This window comes from Diorhabda carinulata, chromosome 3 (assembly GCF_026250575.1).
Source record: "Diorhabda carinulata isolate Delta chromosome 3, icDioCari1.1, whole genome shotgun sequence".
In the NCBI taxonomy this organism is placed as follows: domain Eukaryota; kingdom Metazoa; phylum Arthropoda; class Insecta; order Coleoptera; family Chrysomelidae; genus Diorhabda; species Diorhabda carinulata.
This window is the reverse complement of record NC_079462.1, coordinates 18,775,900-18,797,330: the sequence shown is the minus strand read 5'-3', so window position 1 is coordinate 18,797,330 and position 21,431 is coordinate 18,775,900. Positions and strand designations below refer to the sequence as shown.

Genomic DNA, 21,431 nt, shown 5'->3' with positions numbered 1-21,431 from the left:
ATCTGCATAACTATAATATCTTATTTGTATTCCGAACTAACGCTTAGTACGTGAGCTATTTAAGGGCTCAATTTTAATAAACTTAATGAATAACAAATGTAATTGAGTGGTTTGAGTAATTTTTGACTATTTCTTTAAATTTACTAAACTATATACAAATTATTTGAAAATTATTCCTAATTATGTTCGTATTTTTTAGAAGCTTTTACGATGACTATTTTTAATATTGAATTGTCCTTTTAATAGTTTATTTCGATCGAAGAGCATACTACTCAGAAGTAGATTTTCAGGTCATAAACTCGGCAACATATCACCGACGTTTGGAATGTTTTCATCGAAATTTGAAATGCGCAAAATCTGTACGATCTTAAGCCAGACAATCCCCATTACATATTTTATTATGTGGTATTGGTATAACATTCAGTTTGTGAATGTAGTTGAACGTTAGGTGGTTAGTGATTAATTTTTTTTTGTCTGTTTAAAGTAATCGATTTATGAAAATAAATATGTTTACCAAAAACATTACTAATATGTGGGTGTTAGTTTTGTTTACAGTATTAGTAGGTGAGTTTTTATTCACTCCTATAAAGTTTTAATTCAATTTGACATTTAAAGAAATCCTAATTTTGAAGTTGTATAAGATATAAACATTTTTTGGATGCAGATTATTGTCACGTGGTATATGATTTAAAAACTACATCATCAAAACATTTAAAAATATATTTGAGGGGAATTTGTTCCATCATACTTTCATAATAACAATTTATTTTCCAGAAGTGTTTTTTCTTGTGTCATCTGTGAAAGATATATACTTCGCTTAACGTCTAATTAATATATGATGTGAAGAATGTTTTAAAATCCACGATTGGAATTGTTTTTAACAAATTATCTATGAATTAACAGGATTATTGAACTTTTATTTTATGATTTTAAAATAATGTTATTATCAGGAGGTATAAGTCGGTTATAAATCGATTTGGTGAATACCTATCCAACATAGTAGTTTGTATCGTTGCTTATGTATTATAGTATATAATTTGCGACACAATTCATTAATAAACCATGTATTAACACAATAACAATGTCATTGTGGCAATAGGCCAGTAAAGTAGGTATGTCGCTTTTCAAGAACCCTAATTTTAGAGGTAGGTAACTTATCAAAAATTGTATTAATACTTCACAGTACAACATTTTGAACTTATATAGGACTAAGATTGGAACAAAATTTCATAACAATATTTCTGCTGTGAATTTTTTTATAAGGTCCCTCGCATGTGAGAACTTCAAGAATGGTATTTATTTTAGAAAAAAGAAATTATTTCTTAAATAAGATGTAAACACTATAATGTTGGAGGTTAGGATGCAGTTATCACAAAAACAAAGTGCATCAGGGCAGACTAATGATTCACAGGGATAACTCCAATATCACCATATAAATTTAAATATTATACAGGATGATTATATTTACTATATATAGGATTGAGATTGAACGAAATATATTGCATGAGACATGATGATGAAATCTATTTGTACTATATCCAAAACATTACGAAATAATAAAACAAGGGATTTCTCGAATTTGTATTTAGTTTTGAATGAACTTATATTTATTTGATACGTATTTTGGAATCCGCTGACTATGTGAATATTGTTTATTGCACTTTGGAATCCGCTGGTCGTGTGGCTGTGTCGGGGACCTTTCACATTTCTCCTCCCTTCTTTGGGGTTGACTTCGTCCTCGAAGTCTCTGAGAACAAATCTTGGAGAATCTGGATTTGAGTAGGTTGTAGCTTGGGACCATATAAGAATGTGGAAATTCTTCGTTTCTTTACAGAGACTGTTAATAAAATGGCTAAAATAATCAAAATTGTAATTAAGGAAACAATACTGAGTCCTGCAGAAAATTTATTAGAATTTACAAAATAGAGCTATAAATTTTACTTAAATTATTTAGCTCTTTTTATCATTTATAGCTTTTATTCTATTGCTATAACAAATTGTTAATTGCTATCATTAGTATTGCTATCTCAAACCTTAATAAATAATTATTAATGTCATAAAAAGTGAAATTAATAACGTACTTTCGACCGGCTATGAAGAAAAATCGTTTACACTACACGGGCCAAAAGTTAAAATCTCGATCCTGCTCATCGGCCCTTGTAGTGTAATATACTATTTTTATCAAATAAGTACTATAAGTTGGAGGGTAGGATGCAGTTATCACAAAAACAACATTGTTACTAATAATGTATCAGGGTAGACCAATTAAAAACTGACATGGTTATGGACGGACGGATTTAGTTATTGACAACTTCTCTAGTAGGGACACAGACGCAGAATTAGTTAACTTACCTGTAGTTAACATTAAAATTAGTTAACAAGAATTTACTTAATTTGGCGCCCAGATTCACGATGGAAAAAAATTGTACGCTACTTGTTCCAGTTCGCCTCTTATGCTTAGTAAAACAATTTCATAAACCCAATTTTTGTTTCTATCTACATAAAGTATTGATTCATAAAAAGTGATAAGTAATTTCAAATATTCGGTTATATTTTTTGGCTTTTGGCTACAAGCAATTCTGGTCTTCTATTAATTCTATACAAATCGAGTATGATTTCAATCGTTCACTTTCTAATTTTTTATTAGTTTTGCTTACGTTGTATTTACTACAAAATGGTGATTCCAAGTTTTTATCGATCTTGGGATTGCGCCAAAAGAGAATCGGGATAAGCAAAGAAAACATTTTGATGTCTTTCAATAATATTGTGATAATAAATTGTTATGGAAGATTTCCAAAAAGATGCAGATATTGAAAATATAAAATATATAGATTAATTTCGGCTGATTGACATACTATATCTAAAATTTAGAGCCAATCTGGCAACAGTCACAAACATTACCTTGACCACATTCGCCGATAACTTCTTGAGGTTTCATTTTAATAATTCTATTCATCGTTGCCGTCTAGTTCTATGCAACTATATTCAATGTCATAGCTCAAGTCGTCTTCCACTATCTCTAGAATTAAAATTGTACACCAGAGTACATATAGTTTTATTCACGGAAAATAACGTTTAAATAACAATTTTTGGAAGCTGAATGGTACTCAAAAAAGTTAGAAACACGTTTCAACATCATTTAAATAATCCTTATCCAGACCGTTTTCTTGAGGTGGTCAAAATATTCACAAAATAACAACTATATAGAGCTACTGCAGCACAAGGGAAATCTTTTCTGGCTACTCGTATTTACTCATAAGCCGAGGATGGTCCTAGAAGTACCTTACCTGACCTATATGTGACGGTAGTTGATTGAAAAATACCACTGTATTAGAAAGTACCTACACAATCCATATATATTTAAAGTTTGAAGTGCTTCGTTGTTTAGTATTTGTTTGGCAGTCATCAATAGTGAACGTTTTCACTGAATTTGTAAACATGGAAAAAATTGGTCAGCGTTTCAATATAAAAGCTGAACTAGGCTTCTTGGTTGTCAACACTAAAATATATTGTAGCAGATTATAAATGAAGCCTTCCGACCTGCGAAGATCAGCATCGTAGTGGTCAACCAAATGAGGTGACGACTCCAGAAATGTTGAAGAAAATCCACAAAACTGTACTGGATGATTGTCAACTGGAAGTGCGCGAGCTAGCAGACATTGTATAAATTTCAAAAGTGCGGTACATCGCATATTAACTGAAAATTAGGACATGAAAATTTTGAAATCAAAGCCAAATTCTGGTTAATTGTAAATTTGAACAAATTTATATTTAGATTCTGTCTTTCCCATCTTTTGAGAAGATACTGAGAATCTACGTAGATTTTTCATACAAAAATGTCTTGATTCGTTCTTGGCGTTATTTTTTATGTGTTATTTGTTGCATTTTGGCCATTCACACTATTCTGTGTGGAATTTCCCTAGCTACCTAAGAATTTTTGTATACTATTGAATAAAAATTTTTATTCGATATTAAATTACCATTTTGAATAATTCTAAAAAATTTGAAAAAAATTTGGGGCTTCGATTTCCAAACAAGCGATGGTCTTCAGCTCAAGCGTAAGCTTTATGAATTTTTTTGCGTTTCAAAAAATAATTACATCACAATTTTTTTGTTAGTAGAGTACTTATTAAGTATCTTTCGCTATAGTCAAAGAAAATTTGGAAAACTTTTGGGGCTTCGATTCTAAAACGAACGATGCTGATCTGCGTTCAAACGTAAAATTTATGAATTTTTTTACGTTATAAAAAAACATCACAATTTTTCGTTAATAGATTCCTTATAGAGTGTTTTTACTAGTTGAAGAAAATTTTACAAAAATTATAGGACTTAAGTTTCAAACGAACGAAGCGCGTCAGCGCTCAACTGTAAAATTTATGTTTTTTTATATTTTTTTAATAATGAATAATTTGTGATAGTAAAATATTTTATTTTTTTTTGGATCTTCGTTTTAGATTCGTCAACTGGGTACAAAAACGCGTGTTCCCAAATTTTTATCTACTTATTCTTCAATTTTTGGTAGTAAAATTATGAAGCCTCTTAAAATGTCATTATAGGTCTACTCTATCCCTATTTTTCACAGTTTATTTTGTAAAAAAATAATCATGGTTGGAATCCGTGGATAACTTCATACGCGTTAATGTTTCTTGCAAAGCAGTTATATGATATTTATAAAACAATTTGGTAATTAAAGAGTGTGTTACTTTGATCTATAATAAAAAGGTATACGTTCTGTCAACTATTTTGTAAATCTTCTTAAATACCTCTTATACAATCATCCTGTTTTTACTTGTCTTTTAAAATTTTCATTCTATAATGTCTACACGAGCCTCATTGATAAATAATGTAACGTTAAAAAAATATAGATATCTTTTTTTGGACACACCCAAGTTCAAATAATTAGGTCAATTAAACTACCTAGTCTATTCGTAATATATTCGCTGTTTTTTGCGCAATAACAGTAACTTGATGTGGATAGCCTTGTAAGTGCGTTATTACCGTTTTAGGGATTCAGGGACATTTTGGAATTGATTTTCAAAACACTGTCTCAAAAGGAGTTTTTTTAGGTTTTGCTATATATATTTTTTTAATGAAACTATACAATAATTTTTTGTATAAGAATAAAATCACCAATGAGAAATTTATGTCACTATTATAAAAACATGGGGTTCTCCCCTATAACGTTTTTAAACTAACTTTGCGTTTTGTTAGCAATAAATATAAGTCTGATTCTTTGTCCGGGAAGGAATTATTTTTTCAATTACTAAAAATTATTCACTGAGGATAACTTCTCTAAAATAATTCTCTAGGATAGCTCACCTAGTAGAGCTTATTTCCCTATTTACCTAAGTCGCTCAAAATTTAGTACTCGATGTTACTATTTATAATTTTTTTCTAGTTTCATTTCGATAGACAGAACCTGTTCATAGAAAGCACCATTTGGTTTTATTATACAGGGTGCCGCTGTCAATCCTGCATTTTTCGAATGGCTGCGGATACGTAGAAAGTGGGCGAGAAGAGTTGTCAAGGTTACCATTATGCTCCCCACCTCAAAGAATTTCAGTCCCCATGTATCAGTGGTCAAAACAACACCAAGCATTTGCTTTGAAATCGGTTTACCAAATCGGTAGCTTTGTAGCAATTCAGCGTCGTTTTCGTACTCATTTTAAAGTTAGTCGCAATCAGCCAGTGCCTAATGTGAATTCAATAAAGTTGTGAGTGACACATTTTGTAAATATCGATAAAAAAACGAGCAAAAAAGGTGGCAGTACGTGATCCGTTCGAACTCCTAAAAATGTTGAAAGCGCGAGAGTTGCTGCACAAAAAAACTCACGTCAGCGCGTCGACAGATTGCCGCACAGTGAGGTGGAATGGCCAAAAAGCGGAGAAAATTCAATATCTCGAGAAAGGATTAACATAGAAATCTGGGGTTTGTCTCATTACACACACAGCCAAAAAATACATCTTTTAAACTGATTTTACTGGAATTTCTGAGAAAATTGAATAGCCGATGAGGAATTGAAAGACTATTGGTAAGATAAATTTCGTGATAGGTTGTTCTTATCAAATTAAGTTGCAACAAGTATTTGTGTATATTTGGATTGCTTATAATTAAAAATTCAATGAAGCTTAAAAATAGGAGAATTTTGTAAATAAAAACTAGGGATTCAAAGTTAAAATTTGTTCGATTTCAAATTCAAGGAAATTGGATTAGCAGTTGCTTAGCTGCATCACTGATTTCCAGGTGTTTTTCTTTGGTTCAGGTCTCATGTCAGTGATAAAAGGATCTGAAGTCTCCAGTAGCTCGTGGAACACGTCTTCGTTGGTAAATGTACGACGTATGTTCCATTATTTCTACTTTCTTATGCCTCTTTCGACAAGATTCCAACTTCTGCAGTATCTCAGCACCATACAACAAAATTTTATGCACTATGCATGGCATGTATTCCCATGGATACTTCTCAATAGCCATCTCTGCTGATTCTTTCGAAAACATTTGGAATTTTTCTGGGTCCATCATTGCAGTTCAACAAACAAAGAGAGAATCTAATCATCTCCTTCCTTTGCGTTGTTATGTTGTCATCTTTAATATGTCTAGTTTGAAAAGTGACCTTCCACATCTTGTAAGAAGCCGGAGCTATTTTTTTGTAATCATAGCTGATCTCAATGCTCGATTAAAATCATAACTAGTAACTTTGTTAAGTGTTCTAATTTGTTTGTTGCTCAAAGTAACAGATTTATAGCTTAGTTGACCATTGTAGAGCATGGAAAATTTGATAATTTTTCCTCCCTCTTTAAATGTCCGACAGTTCTGACCAAAAGATCTTGAGGTCAGATTTGCACTATAACCCTTATAAAATTCAAGTGGCTCAGGCATGAAACTAAAATTGCGTTTCGACGGCAATTCTGCGAAGTGTTTTTAGACATAGTTGAAGTTAAAGTGTTCACAACCTTTGGATGAGTGACGATGCACATTTCCATTTCTCGGAATTTGTGAAGAAACAAAACTATGGAGTGATCAAAATCTTCATCAACAACTTCTCCACTCAGCCAAGGTAACAGTTTGGTGTACCATGTTCTCATCGGGAATCATAGAATGTACGCGTCATTCTTCATTCCTCAACTTCGTCGACATGCAGTGAATAATCAAATTTTATTCCAACAAGACGGGGCCATAAGCCATAGAGCCCTTGTGAACATGAATATCATTAATAATATTTTCCCAATCTGTGTGATATCCCAAAACGGATCGATTCCTAGTCCTCCCCGTTCACTCGATCTCACACCATGTGATTTTTTTGGTGGGCATTCCTGAAAAGTTAACTGTACGAAGAACGACCTCGTACGGTTAAAGAACTCAAAGAAAGAATCCGTTTGGAAATTTTAGAAATCGCCTTCATCTGAACGGTGTTATTTTCAAAACTTGATTAATCACCCTTACGCCCAAGCTTTTTAATATACACAGAAGATTATAATAATAAAGTTTTGAAAAATCCGTCCGTTTATTTTCCACAGCAATTTCAAAAATGCAGGATTGACCGCGTCATATATAGTATAATAATTTTAATTTTATAAATAAAATTATTTTTTAGTTTGATTATGGTTGAGGTCGTGTTTTTATATTTATTCATTTCCATTAACCCCATTGTCGTAAAATTATAAACTGTGATATCGAATGTATAGATCTATGATAGAACAATCGAAAAATATCAAAGAACGTGAGGGAGTTAAATTACGATCAAAACATTTATCTACATTTAAATGTTTAAATTTAAACCGTAATTTACAAAATGTTACATTTGAACTACTTTATATCATGTATATCTATATATATTTATTAACTATCAGATCTATCACAGTTTTTGAGGAAACTTATTTGAAAATACAATAGACTGCATCTAAATCAGAAATTATTGTCAATAATTTGAAAAAAATACCAGGAACAATCTATTCTATTTTGCACTTACGATACGCAAACGGGTGTCAAACTGAGTTCCAGTACGATACGCAAAATTTAAAGCGTTAAATTAAAAAAGTAAAAACCTTAATTTAAAATAGAAAATGGGGACAGAATAAAAAAAATTATTACACTTTTTTTATAATACAATTTTATCGCACTCGTTACTCTATATAATGCGAGCGACAAAATATAATATATAGGTACAAATGTGTTGATGATTGTATCTAGATTTTGCAAGTCCTGGATTGCGCGCTTACGTTGTTTGCCTACTTATTCTCATGTAAAAGATATAGAAATGGGATATTTTGATCATTTATTGCATTGTCGTCAGTCTTTGACAAGTGTGCAAAGTTTAAATCTGATCACTCTAAGTGTGGCAAAATCTAAGCCGAAAAGTCAGTTATACGGGTATAAGAGCGTGTAAATTTAAATGAACATAGGAAGCAATAATAATAATAATAATAATAATTAATGACCAATAGTACACGAGGTGGCTCCGTGGAATTTAACCGTCACCTATGTATCTTGCCAATACTATTTTCGTTAAATATAAATATTTTACAACGCTAACGTATGGGATTAAATATTTTTAGATGAATGCATATATCATCGTTCCGAAAGAACATTGACGTAGATGCAAAAACTTCAATGTTACAGAAACAATTTGCATTGGTATTGTAAAAAAGGGTGTGACAGAAAAACCTCTCTAAGGCAGTTACGACATTGTTCCTTTGTTAATTGTCCCTTGTTCTAGAAGGTACTGTTAAGGTCTTTCAGCAATTTCATGAAAATTACGTGCAGGAACCAATAAAAAAGAAGCAAACAAAAACTTTGAAAACTATTTTAATTCGTCTGGTATACATTTACAAAAAAAGTACAATAAAACTAAAAATTAACATAATAAGTACAGTACATTACATTTTTAGAAAAACTATAATTGAATAAGAATAATTTTGTTACGATACTCCTTAAATTTAATGGCCGTATTGTACATTTCTTTGCAATATAAATATTTTCCAGCTAGTCCACCCTGGCAATCAAGTTTTGTCTTATTTACATGAGGCATTTTATTGGAATATTCTTCACTTTTTAACATAGTGGATTTCATATATATTTGTAATATGGAAAAATCGTTATTAAGGGTGGTTACTTTTAATTTATTAAATGCTTGTCTAATTCATCAATTGTGTTAGGCGAATCTTTATGTGCCTGTGTGTAGTTAATAAAACCCAAATCAAGAATGTTTAAATCGTGGTTATTTGCCTTTTGTATAATTATCAGAAAAATCCATTTTATCTTGCTGCTCGGATATATATATATATATAAAATAAGAGCGGTCAATTTTAGTAAAATAGAATCATTTTCATTAATATGAACGTAGTCATACTAATTATAAAAAAGAAAATCTTCATTAGTAGCATGATTCACATTTGACAAGCAAAACTGATTTGTCCGTTTTATTTTTAGCCGATAAAGTAGATTTATTTGTAGATTTTCTTGTAAAATATTTTCCCGATTTAAATATATCAAAGTTGATTTTGGAATACCAACTGCGAAAGAAAAACTACGAAGCAAGGAACGTCATTAATTATTGCAGCGTGTTTAACTTTTTCTCTTCCATGTGCAGTAGTAATTTTTCTAAGATACCATGACGTTGTTCTGTGATCAATTGTTTATATTTTAAATCTGTTCTTTCCTTATCAATTCATCTTTTGAATTTTCTCTATGGATTTTGCAGAGGTACCAATTTTGTGATCGTTATGTTTTAAACTAAGGAACATGACACATGACAATTATATTACTTTTAGTATATACTATAATAATATAATGAATGTTATCATTTGTTTTCTTTATTCACGATAATCTATAGTTGATTTCAGATATATATGTATATATATATATATATATATATATATATATATATATATATATATATATATATATATATATATATATAGAGTAATAAAATCTCATTAAGTATGCAAAAGGACCACAGAGTGACCCAACGAATATTTAAAACATTTTCATAGTTTGGCATTGATTTCATTGTAAAAAAAATTTTTTTTATCAAATGCAGGTAGTACCACCCGGGTTGTGGTCAATATATGGGTTTAGCCTATTGTTATCCATTCACAACCACTGAAAATAGTGTGCCAAAGGTGTGCCGGTAGGATACTCGTAATAAGGAAAGAATTTTATTATAACAGAATAAAAATTAGGCAATATGTACATAGTATTAGGGACACTTATTTTTTATTGAACATTATACAAAAAATATATTTATATATATAAAATATTTAATGACATGCTGGACTGCTTTACGCCAGTTCTCTGGTGTCACTTCCTTAATGGCTTGATCAAACAGTAGCTTAACGTCTTTCATTTTGAATGTCATGTTATGTCTTGCTAGAAATCCTTTCATTTGCGCCCATATAAGTTCTATAGGATTTAGTTCGCAATGATATGGCGGTGTGCGCAGCACAGTTACACTATGTTTTTCTGCTATATCTTCCACGGCGTATTTCATAAAACGATGTTTGTGTAACTTTGCTATAGCTAATAGTTCGTTTTTGGTCAAATTATCTTCAAATTCAATACTTTTGGTTGTTAACCAGTCAATAATTTCTTGTTTTCTCCAAGATGAAGTTGGAATCTTCTCTATGCGTCGGTTGAGAATGATAATTTGCGGTATACATAACTACTACTAAATCAGCAGGAATATATTTTATCATTTCACCATAACAGTCTTCAAAAACATCCGAATCCATATCCTCGTGGTAATATCCCGTATGTCATGACTGAAAGGTTAGCAAACCTTCTTTTAAAAATTCCTCTTCGCTTCCAATACGGACGACTATTAGTCTTTTTCCTTTACTTGAAGGCATTTTAATACCCGTTGACAGGCCTTCCATGAAAGCTTGGTGAGAACTGGTTATATTTTTGCCTTACCACATTTTTGGTACTGTATAACCTTCATTAATCTATTCTATCTACTTTATACTTCTATTTTCATCGCCAGCAAACAATTCCATCGCTTTCCAGTAAAAGTGTTTTACGGTTATGCTTTCCCCAAAATTCATATTTCTCATAGTGGTCCATAAAAGTTTAATGGAATAGTGTAACCATGGCCAAGCTCCATTGAAATCTTATCTAGGGTGGGTATTTCTATTTTAAAATAAAAAGAGTGAACTTTTCTTCGAATTACACTTTTGGTGTCTTCATCAAGGACTTTTACTGGCCTGCCTGGACTTTTCTTGCTTGCGAGGTTCCACTTGGCCTGCTGCTTTCTCCCCTGCAATAATTTAAAAACTGTAGATTTTCCAACTCCAGTCATTCGGGAACATCGGCCGACAGTTTCTTGTACAGTAAATTTCGGGTAATCGTATTTTATGCAATCGTGTACATTTGAAATAATAAGTTTTTCATTCACTGATAGTGGAGAATTATTGGAACATCTTTTCGTCGGTGTAAATGTCGCCATTTAATTACTAATCTAATTAATACTGTGAACACTATTTACGGATTAACTGCAAATACTGATGAGTTAAACTAAACAAATATACTTATAATAGTCTAAAAATTTTGGGTAAGGCACCATTGCCCTTACGGCGCATGGTTAAGCCGAATCCGAAATAAGGTTGTGCCAGAGGCACTAATAGAAGGTTAAACGGTACCTGTTAAACGCAAAACGTAACTGTATAATCTGCTTCCTAAGTAATCCCTACACAATATTTCAAGACCTACACCTATGGCCGACACCGAAATTGAGACGGAATTCCCCATTTTATTGCTCTATAAATTTCTGAAATAAGATTTTTTTTTTAATTTATACCATATTTTCGGACGAAGGGGTCCATTTAAAGAATGCACGCTGTTCGAATCAATTGAGAGTCAGTCAGATTTTCGTCAGAAATGACCCATGAGTAACTGTTATTCACATGTCACTTTTAAGCGCAACTAAGTCATGTGATGTTTCATTGGATGAAGGTAACAATAGTTGATATTAAATCACTCAATAAGTATTGTCACTGATGAACAGATGACGCTGCCATTGTCAAATCTATATGACGTTTATGAAGTGCTAACTTTCAAAAGACTATATGTCAAATTTCATGACATTTCGATTAGTTAGAAAAAAGTGGCAGCCATTTAAGTGAAACTACTTTTGTTATTTTCAAAACAATTTGGTATGTTAATTTCTCATTGCTTTTTGATGGAAAAAAACACTATACTAGCTCAACAATGGCTTCAAAAGTGTTATCTGAACTCTGCTCGATCGAAAAGAACCATTTGTTATTGTTTTGCTGAATTTAAACTTGGTCGTACAGACATCGAAGTTGGGAAACGTTCTGATCGTCCAGTTGAGGTGGTTACCCCAGAAAACAAATTGGTTGTACTTATCTAATCGTAAATTGAATATGCGTGAGATAGCTGATGCCGTAAAGATATCAGAAGGTAGTAATGTTACAATTATGCATGAACATTTGACCATGAGAATGCTTGTTTCAAAGTGGGTGCAACGTTTACTCACAGTCGATCAAAAACAACGTGACCTAATAAATAAGAGTTTTTGCGTCGGTATGTGACAATGGATGATACATGGATCCATCACTACACTCACGAATCAATTGGGATGCGCATGGAATATTGTTCATTTTTCATCGACTAGCTTTAAAAATGAGAGACAATCAATAGCGAATACCACATAAAGTTTGAATACAAAAATCGAGGAAAAACGGCCTCATATGTCAAAGAAAAAACCACTGTTTCACCAAGATTCACGCTTCCTCTTCCCCCGTATACTCCAGATCTGTCCCCCAGCGACTACTGGCCATTCGCTGATCTCAAAAAAATGCTCGCCGGTAAGAAATTCAACTCAACTGAAGAAGCAATTGCTGAAACTGAAACCTATTTTGAGACAAAAGACAAATCCTTCTACAAGCTCGGCATCGAGAAGTTAGAAAAGCATTTGAATGATTGTATTGCTCTTGAAGGAGATTACATTGATGAATAAAATCTATTTCTGTCAAAAATATGTGTTTTTCTTAACGACTTATTGAGTGATGTGTTATTTAGACTATGATGCTAGTACCATAAGGCGGTTCTGAGTAGAGCAAGTTACTTCAATGTTCTTCTGGAAAAGCGATTTGGGAAAAACAACATACAAACACTTTTACATTCAAAAATTTGCCACATTAATTACGTTCATTGTAAAATTTGTCGATTGATTTAAATTAGTTCATTATGTTAATAATAACGCAGACAAAATATTTAGTGGACAGAAAAAATAACAAATCTATTTTTATTTCCCCTCTGAAGGTTTTTATACCGATTGGTCGATGAAGTACATATATAATACCAACTTTTCATCCTATAGATTCTAAAATTAGAAAAATGGATCTTGTCTGACATTCGAGAAACATAGAGGTCAAATTTTACCATGGGACAAAGTACCAAGTATGCAGTCGTCGGTTGGCGCTCTTAACGAAAATATTTGATTTTATCGTTATTTGATCATAGTTCTACAAACAATTGGTTTCATTATCACAATGTTAACGTGTTGCGCAATTAAAATCGATTGTAATTTATTTGTTGGTTGTTAGGCGAAGTGAAATGAATTCTGTCTAGAAATTCTTCGTGATTTTATTTGAGAATGGGTAACGAACCATTTTTGGGTTTTAAAGCGGAACGCCTGTAGAATTTTAAATATAAATAAAATATATATAGGGCAACTGTACTATAGTCCAGCAGTTTCTAATACTCTGGACTAACTTGAATAATAGAATTTTTTCTTAGTTGCCACTCGAAATCTGTGAATTTAACAAAATGAATAAATTTTCACAATAAGATATTCACATATGTCAATCCCAATGGGTTTCCATCCGAGTGATAGGTCCAGTTTTACGGAAATATTTATCAAATTACGCTATTAAGTTACCGTTTGACATTAGCATTAGTTATGAAAAGTAGTTACGTAAAAACTTTACGTGACTGTTCAAGTTTCAAAGAATAATTTATTAATTACTGTGAAAACTGACAATTATTTCATTATTTAAACTGTCATTTAAGTCATTATTTTAATTCAATAGTATTTTATGATTCACAAACATTGAAAACATTTTTTTTTTCAAAGTATATTTTGAATATTCTCTTGAACTTCTTGTCTAATGTTAATTTCATTTGAAGCTGCGACATCTACGTGTATGCCAGGGGCTTGGCTCCGAACTTTTTCTCTTATTTTCTAATGAATTCTCAACATAGCCTTCAGCTACACTGTTGGATTTCCATCCTCCGTGCTGCTTTATTTTCAAAATGCCCGCTCCTGAGTCCGCCAGGAGAGACGCTGACGAGCGTCTGAATCATCCTTTAACATTAGGTATGCCCAGGTACTGAGCAATCTCTGCTAGTAATTTTACAGTGGCATTTATGTCCTCGAATTGTATGCCACATTTTCCATTAAAATATCGAAAAATCTGCCTTTACAGCAGAAGGTTTAATATTTCTATACTTTTTGAAGGGGACAACGAGATTAACACCAGCAATATTTCCAGCAGTGACCACAAATTTGCGAATACCGTGGGTTTTGCTTTCTGAAATTGTAATTTTTAAAAAAGTGCCTTCATCAAATACGTCTTCTTCTCTAGGAACGTCAGTTCAGACTTCTTGCAAGCTCTTGCAATCCCTATTATCATGGCGACCTAAGGAACAGATTTATTTAATCTTAAATTATAAACATATCGTAAATTAAGTCGTACTTCTGCAAATAGAAACACTCTTTCAACATTCTCATTCGTCAATATCTCCTTTTTTTGCATGGTATCCCGCTGACCGTCTCTTCGACCAAGCCAAAAGCATAATGTATTTCTTGGTATCTACATCAAATCTCAACATTGAATATGTTGTCCATAAAGTAGACGCCTTTATTGTTTTCAAATTTTCAAACAAAGCAAATAGTACCTTTTCAATGATGTTCTTTATGTTTTTTAAAACGCACACTTCTTGATTTTTCAAGTATTAGACTTTTTCACTTCAAATGGAATGTCTAATTTGCTATCAGAAGACATTTCAAGTAATTACTTCAGAGTTGTTTTGACTTATTTTGAAAAATCGTTGTTTGCTTCCATAGTAAAATACTTCTAACACCATTTGATTCCACATTAATATTTTCATTGTAATTGAAGATTCTATTAAATATTATAAAAGCGCGGAAGTAGATAAAACGTTGTATGTAAACACGTTATTTGGTATTGATGTTATCAACTAATATGTCAACTAATTTGTTAACCGAGTGGTCAAAATGTAGCACCTTTGTAGCTCTAACAAGCCACACTGATTTTTTGCAAATATATTAACAAATTTAAATAAAAGTGTTTATTCAATAACATACAAACACATTTCAAGCTCACATCAAATTATAGGTAGCCAAAACTTCACGGAAGATGGCAAAATTTACAACGATGTGACTAGTTTCTTTTCGTATTTAATTATTATTTTCACTTAAAATGATTTCTAACAAATCTGCGACGTACTTGATGTATGTGGAGCGTGACCACTTCATTTGTCAACCACCTATTATTATAGTACGAGAGCTAGCAACGTCAGGAAAACAAGCATTTTCAGGTAGGCCAGTTTTTAGATATCCTATCTCTATCACTCTTCCGGACGTCATATGGACTATCTGGCTGGCGGTAGTGGTTGCGTTCATCAGTGCGCATCCTACCTGCTCAGGTAAAATATCGATTTTTTAAATCATTTTAAGAAGTTTTTTTTTATTATTTTTATTGAACTTTCTACAACGTAAATCTAATATTGCCAGACATTTTTATTGCTGTTTAATCTGCTCCAAACGCTAATTTCGAATTAAAAAAAATTTTTTTCAAAATAATTCAGTATGGCTGAAATTTTTTTATAATATTTAAGTATCTAAAAACTTAAAATTAATTTGCCAAACAATTATTCGGTTGTTAAACCTTCAGCCAGACCGATTTAAAAGTGGAAAGGTATCATTTTGCTTGGTCTAAAAATAGTTGTCGAATAAATTACAGAGAAAGATTTAAAAATTAATGAATAAATGTGTGGATTAATGTAGTATAAAAATAATTATTTATTGTTAAACAAAATTAAGATAATAATCAATCTCAAGTAATAAAATAAACAAAAATTATATTTTTTAATTGATAATTGTATCACAAAAAACTGAGGCATCTTGATAATCATAATCATCATCATCATCTTCATCACTGCTGTCATTTTCATTGTCATCATCGTCTTTTGGGTTGTCATCGTCTTGTAATAAGTTATTATCTGTAAAATAATGAAAAATTGAATAATCTTTCGGCAAAGAAATTTATTAGTATTTTATTTTTAATTTTTACCTTTAATAATAATGTCGGCAACTAATGATGGCAATTGCTCTCCAACAAACCAGACAAAATCATATTTATCGTCATTTATGGTCCAGTCGGAAGCTTGAGGTGATAGAGATGTCGGGTGTTTTAAATGAGCATTTCTCCAAAACTTTGTAACGTAACGAACTCGTAGTCAATGCTGATACAATTCACTTTTGCATGGTGGTAGGCTTGTTGGATCAAAATTACGAAATTTTTTTTCAAAATTATCATCTGATTTTTTAGACCGATAAGTATTTGAAAACAGATTGAACCGAACTTCATTGACGTTCCAAGAATCACGAGCTCCGTAAATATGACAAATTAACTTTTCTAAGATCTTAAATGTCTCATTCAGCAATTCTTCATCGTCTGTAATAATATTTTGACAGGCTAATTGTTACTCTTCTGATTGCTCTAACAGCTTAAAAGATCGAAGTTTGCCTTTCCGGAAAAGAGCTGGTGTGTAGTCGCATCCTGTGAGTGCATGAAAGCACGGTAGAGCTTTCAATAAAGAATTCCCTAGAATTTTGTGTACACGATTGACGCTTATAAATCGCTCATGATTCCCTACACCCAAATTTATCCATATTTTTAGTGATGCATTCAAATGATCCATGTTACCAAAAAGTATTAATAAAATATCTGTGTCTGAGCAGCGTATCACAACTTCGCCATCGACATTTATTTGGCAAATATGGTATATTATTCGAGAATCGGCCTCTTCGTGTTCTTCGCAAGACAGTTTTAATAACTTTATTATTTTCAACCCGGTATGAATAACACTTGTTGAAATTCAGATAAATTATTTTATTTCCAATAATCGGAGCCATTTCATCACCAGCCCAATGGTCAATAAAAAAATTAACAAGGCCTTCTTTAAAATATATATTTTTAAGTTTGGGCCCGATTGTAACTTGGCTAATTATTTCATCTCGACGTGAACGCTCAAAATCTTCGATTGACGGTGTAAAATACTGATCGAAGATAATATCGACACGGTCGGATTTAAATCGTAGTATCATACTCAAAAATTTTTTAGATAAAGCATCAAGGGTTACAGGTACTTCTTTCATTAAGTGTAACATGAAGAAACCATCTAAAATAACTGAATTGAAAAATGAAGGTGGCTTATCGACGTTATCACCGATTTTCTTCTCAATCGATTTAAGTAATTGAGATTTGTCAGTTTTACAAATACTGCCATCTGCGTGGCACATTGATGTTGGCACTGGTGTCAATGGAAAAGTTAAAACTTTTTCGATATCAACTTTATGAGTTACGAGATCCCTAACATTCTCCCAAATAAATCGCGTTGCATTCTCAGCTCTACAACTTTATTCCCAAGAGTCAATTTTTTTTGTTTTGGAGCCTCAGCGAAATTAAATATTTTGTTTTTTTTATCGGTTTGTCAAATCTACATTCATCTACAGCACATTCAGTAATGAACTGTTTCCTTAACTCATCACCATTTTCTTCGACATTCAGTAGGAACTCAGCTATATGTTCAGAGACCGGCTTTCCAGTAGCTATATTAAGATTATCTTTGCTTAAATCTGGATCGAACGGATTACAGTTTTTTTCTAAGATATCGATAAAATCAGCAAGTTGTTTTTCAAAAATTTCAATCCGATTAGATTGTAAGTCTGCGGACACTCTTGCACACTCTTGCAAGTGTCTTAATCCACAAACATCGAGAACATGGGAGATCAAAGCAGCCCTGATACTGTGACTTTTTGTCCAGCGTTGGCGTGCAGCTATCGAATTTATAAAATGGCAAATTTGTGATTTTTGGAATTATATGCTTAAACATTTCAAAATCACCCATGCGAATGCTCCTTGATAAAATGATGTAATAATTAACTAGTTGAATGTAGATCATGTAGAACTGAGCAGTTTTACCATGATCACCTTGTCTTGTTTTATCTACGAATTTTTATCTACGAATTTTTTATACGAAGAGAGCAGTCGGGACAATACTTGATTCGGTAATAATTCAGCAGTCGTAGTTGAATGGGAAATTTCAAAATTTTGATATTGAAGAAGATCATCTATTATTTGCTCTTTTAAAAAACAGTGTTCGACTTGCTTTGTTTTTAAGTATTGGTCAAAATGTAATATTTGCAAACCTACAGCCATCAACGAATGCAGACGTTTGCAACGATTAAAATGTTTGCCATCAATGATTCCATTCACAGAACCTGATGCTATAATCTTAATTTCAACCATCATATGTGATAATCCACACTCATTGATAAATACTCCAATCGCTTTAGAGAATGCCATGATCAAATGAAATGAGCCAAGATGTATGAAGAGATTATCAAATTTTGGGGTTTCTGTTGCCTTAATCTTGAGAGCAATTTTAGCGATGGCCAAATCATATGTTACTTGGACGTATTTTTGGTTACATTCCACATCAACTTGTTAAGCCTGTGTCATTGTCAACTTCACTGCTGATGTCTCTGTTGGTGACAAATTGATTGGAGTAAGGTAAGATACTTTTTGTTTTGGAGTATTATCCTTTATAATTCGACAATTAAATCCCGTCCACATTGGAGTGTTTGGCACATGGAAAAAGAGTGAAGTCATATGTAATAAATCAATAGTTTGTACTAAAGACAAAGTACTGGGAATAGATTGCTCTCTGTTCTCAACAGGTGTTAATCGTTCTAACATTTGTAATCGAGCAGAAATCAGAACGAGTTCAGGAACAATAGCTTCAAAGGTTCGTCTTCTTTTCGTTGGTGGTGGTAACATGTCGGACTGATCACTTCTATAATCTACATCACTTTCATTAGGAGCATAATTATCAATATTTTGGTATATTATACCAACGGTGTCATGCAAAGTTTCCTTTCCATTAAGAGTATCAACGTACCTATCAAAGTTATCAAAGGCTACACCTGTGCATAATGATGATTTTCGAATAATATCAGGTGGACTAATTTCAGAACGATGAACAGATGAGTAAGTAGCTTCAGTTTCCAACTCCTCCAGTGTAGTATAGTTGCAGCAATGTCCAAGACGATTAAAAATGTTAATGATTTTTCTACTACTTGTAAGACTTTTAACAGTCATTCCAAGAGTTATATGTTTTGATGGTTTAATAGTACCATTAGTAACACAAAAAATAGTATCAGCGGCGATTGAGTTGCTTAATCGATCACCGTTTACACCATTTCGGCGACGAATATCTTTGCCTCCAATCAATACTTTAAAAAACCGATCTAACTTTTCTATAATGGTACATTCACCATTGATTAAATCACTTGGCTTGATTTTTGAAGGCAATGTTAATTTTTCCATTTTTAAAATGGCGTTCGGCAGGACTAAAGCTACTTTATCAATAAGCTCATTTTCCTCGAGTTTCGTCAAATCATTGTCTTCTAATAAACTGCTATCTTTGTGCATGATAACTCTTTTTTTATTTTTTGTAATAATTTTGATTGACTTTTTAAATTGTTTGAAAATTTTTTCCTCGAGATAATGATTTGTCATTAAATTTACATATGTCTCAGATTGAAGCTTGAATTCATTATTGCATGTGTCACAAAGAGAAGATAACAGCAACAATTTTTATTGTTGATAACTTCTTCCTCTATTAATGATACAATTTGTTTGAAAATACACTGGTGGATACTCCGATTGTCGTGCCAGGGAGTTTGTGGATTATCAGCAATAACTTTATTGTAATCATTTAAATATCTCAATTCACACGAATGATGATAAAAAATAATTTCACTTTTTGCCTGTAAATTTTTTATTTTGTGTAGCAACTCTTGATTACTTAATTTTGTCATCCACTCTGCTATTTTTATATAAATTTTTGCATCATTTGAGGAGTGAGAAGTTTGTTGTTTACCTTTTGAATGCTTGCGATATTTTCCACAAAAAAAACAAACTCGTTTGACACCTGAATTTGTTTCTATATTTACCACATTTTCGGGCTCAATAATTGCATTAGATGTGTCAACTTCTTGGATTTTAACTTCTGTATGTGAACTCTGAGATGTATTATCAGGCAGGATTTTGCTAACATCTCCTGCAGTATTTGACAACGAAGTTGAACTAGATGTGCTGGGAAGATCTACTGTTGGCGAGAAATTGATTTCGGATAAATTACGGTATTTTGCCATTAAAGCTGTAAACTGCTGTAACAATTTCTGTGATATCCATCAGTGTCATTAACTTGCTCCGGTAACTGTACACTATCATATTTCAGTTTAAACTTTACTCGTACTTGTAGAACTTCTTTACACTTTTTTAACTTATCTTCTACAAAAGTTATTATTTTCCCATTTCTCTCTTTGCAAAAAATACATTTTAATTTTTCATTAGCCATTGTAGCACAATTTTGTTAAAAATATTAAAAATAACAACAACAAACACACCAATATGACTAAACTGACGCCATCTTGACTCCAAACAGCTGCTGTCGTCTATCACGCTTGCGCAGCTAACATGTGATTGTCCGTACTCTTCCAATATGCCCAATAACTTTTCAATTTTATATCGGTCTGGTTGAAGGTTTAACAACCGAATAATTGTTTGGCAAATTAATTTTAAGTTTTTAGATACTTAAATAATATTATAAAAAAATTTCAGCCATACTGAATAATTTTGAAAAAAAAATTTTTTTTAATTCGAAATTAGCGTCTGGAACAATTTAAACAGCAATAAAAATGTTTAGCAATATTAGATTTACGTTCTAGAAAGTTCAATAAAAATAATGAAAAAAAAACTTCTTGAAATGATTTATAAAATCGATATTTTACCTGTGCAGGTAGGATGCGCACTGATGAACGCAATCACTACCACCAGCCAGATAGTCCATATGACGTGCACGAGAGTGAGAGAGATAGAATATCTAAAAATTGGCCTACCTGAAATTCTCTCTCAAAAACGTTGCTAGCTCTTAAACTATTAAGAGCGATCTTGTTCAACGTTCAAGCGTAAAATTTGCCAAAACGAGCGGCAGCTAGTTTTGCAAATTACAAGAATTGAACAATATCGCTCTTTTCATAACTAGTTACGTAAATATTCCTTTACTTTACCTTCTACCGAAATTGCAATTCATATTG

At 32.1% G+C, this 21,431-nt stretch overlaps 1 protein-coding gene across 1 annotated transcript in view; it reads left to right on the top strand.

Moving 5' to 3' along the window:
* Positions 1–364: 364 nt before the first annotated feature.
* The window catches only part of LOC130891203 (uncharacterized), a 47,748-nt gene continuing 26,681 nt past the window's right edge, over positions 365–21,431 (top strand). Inside the window, exon 1 of the mRNA XM_057795807.1 lies at positions 365–564. Within this exon, the coding sequence (XP_057651790.1) occupies positions 495–564 (70 nt within the window). The 5' untranslated portion in view covers positions 365–494. The remainder of the gene's footprint in view (positions 565–21,431) is intronic.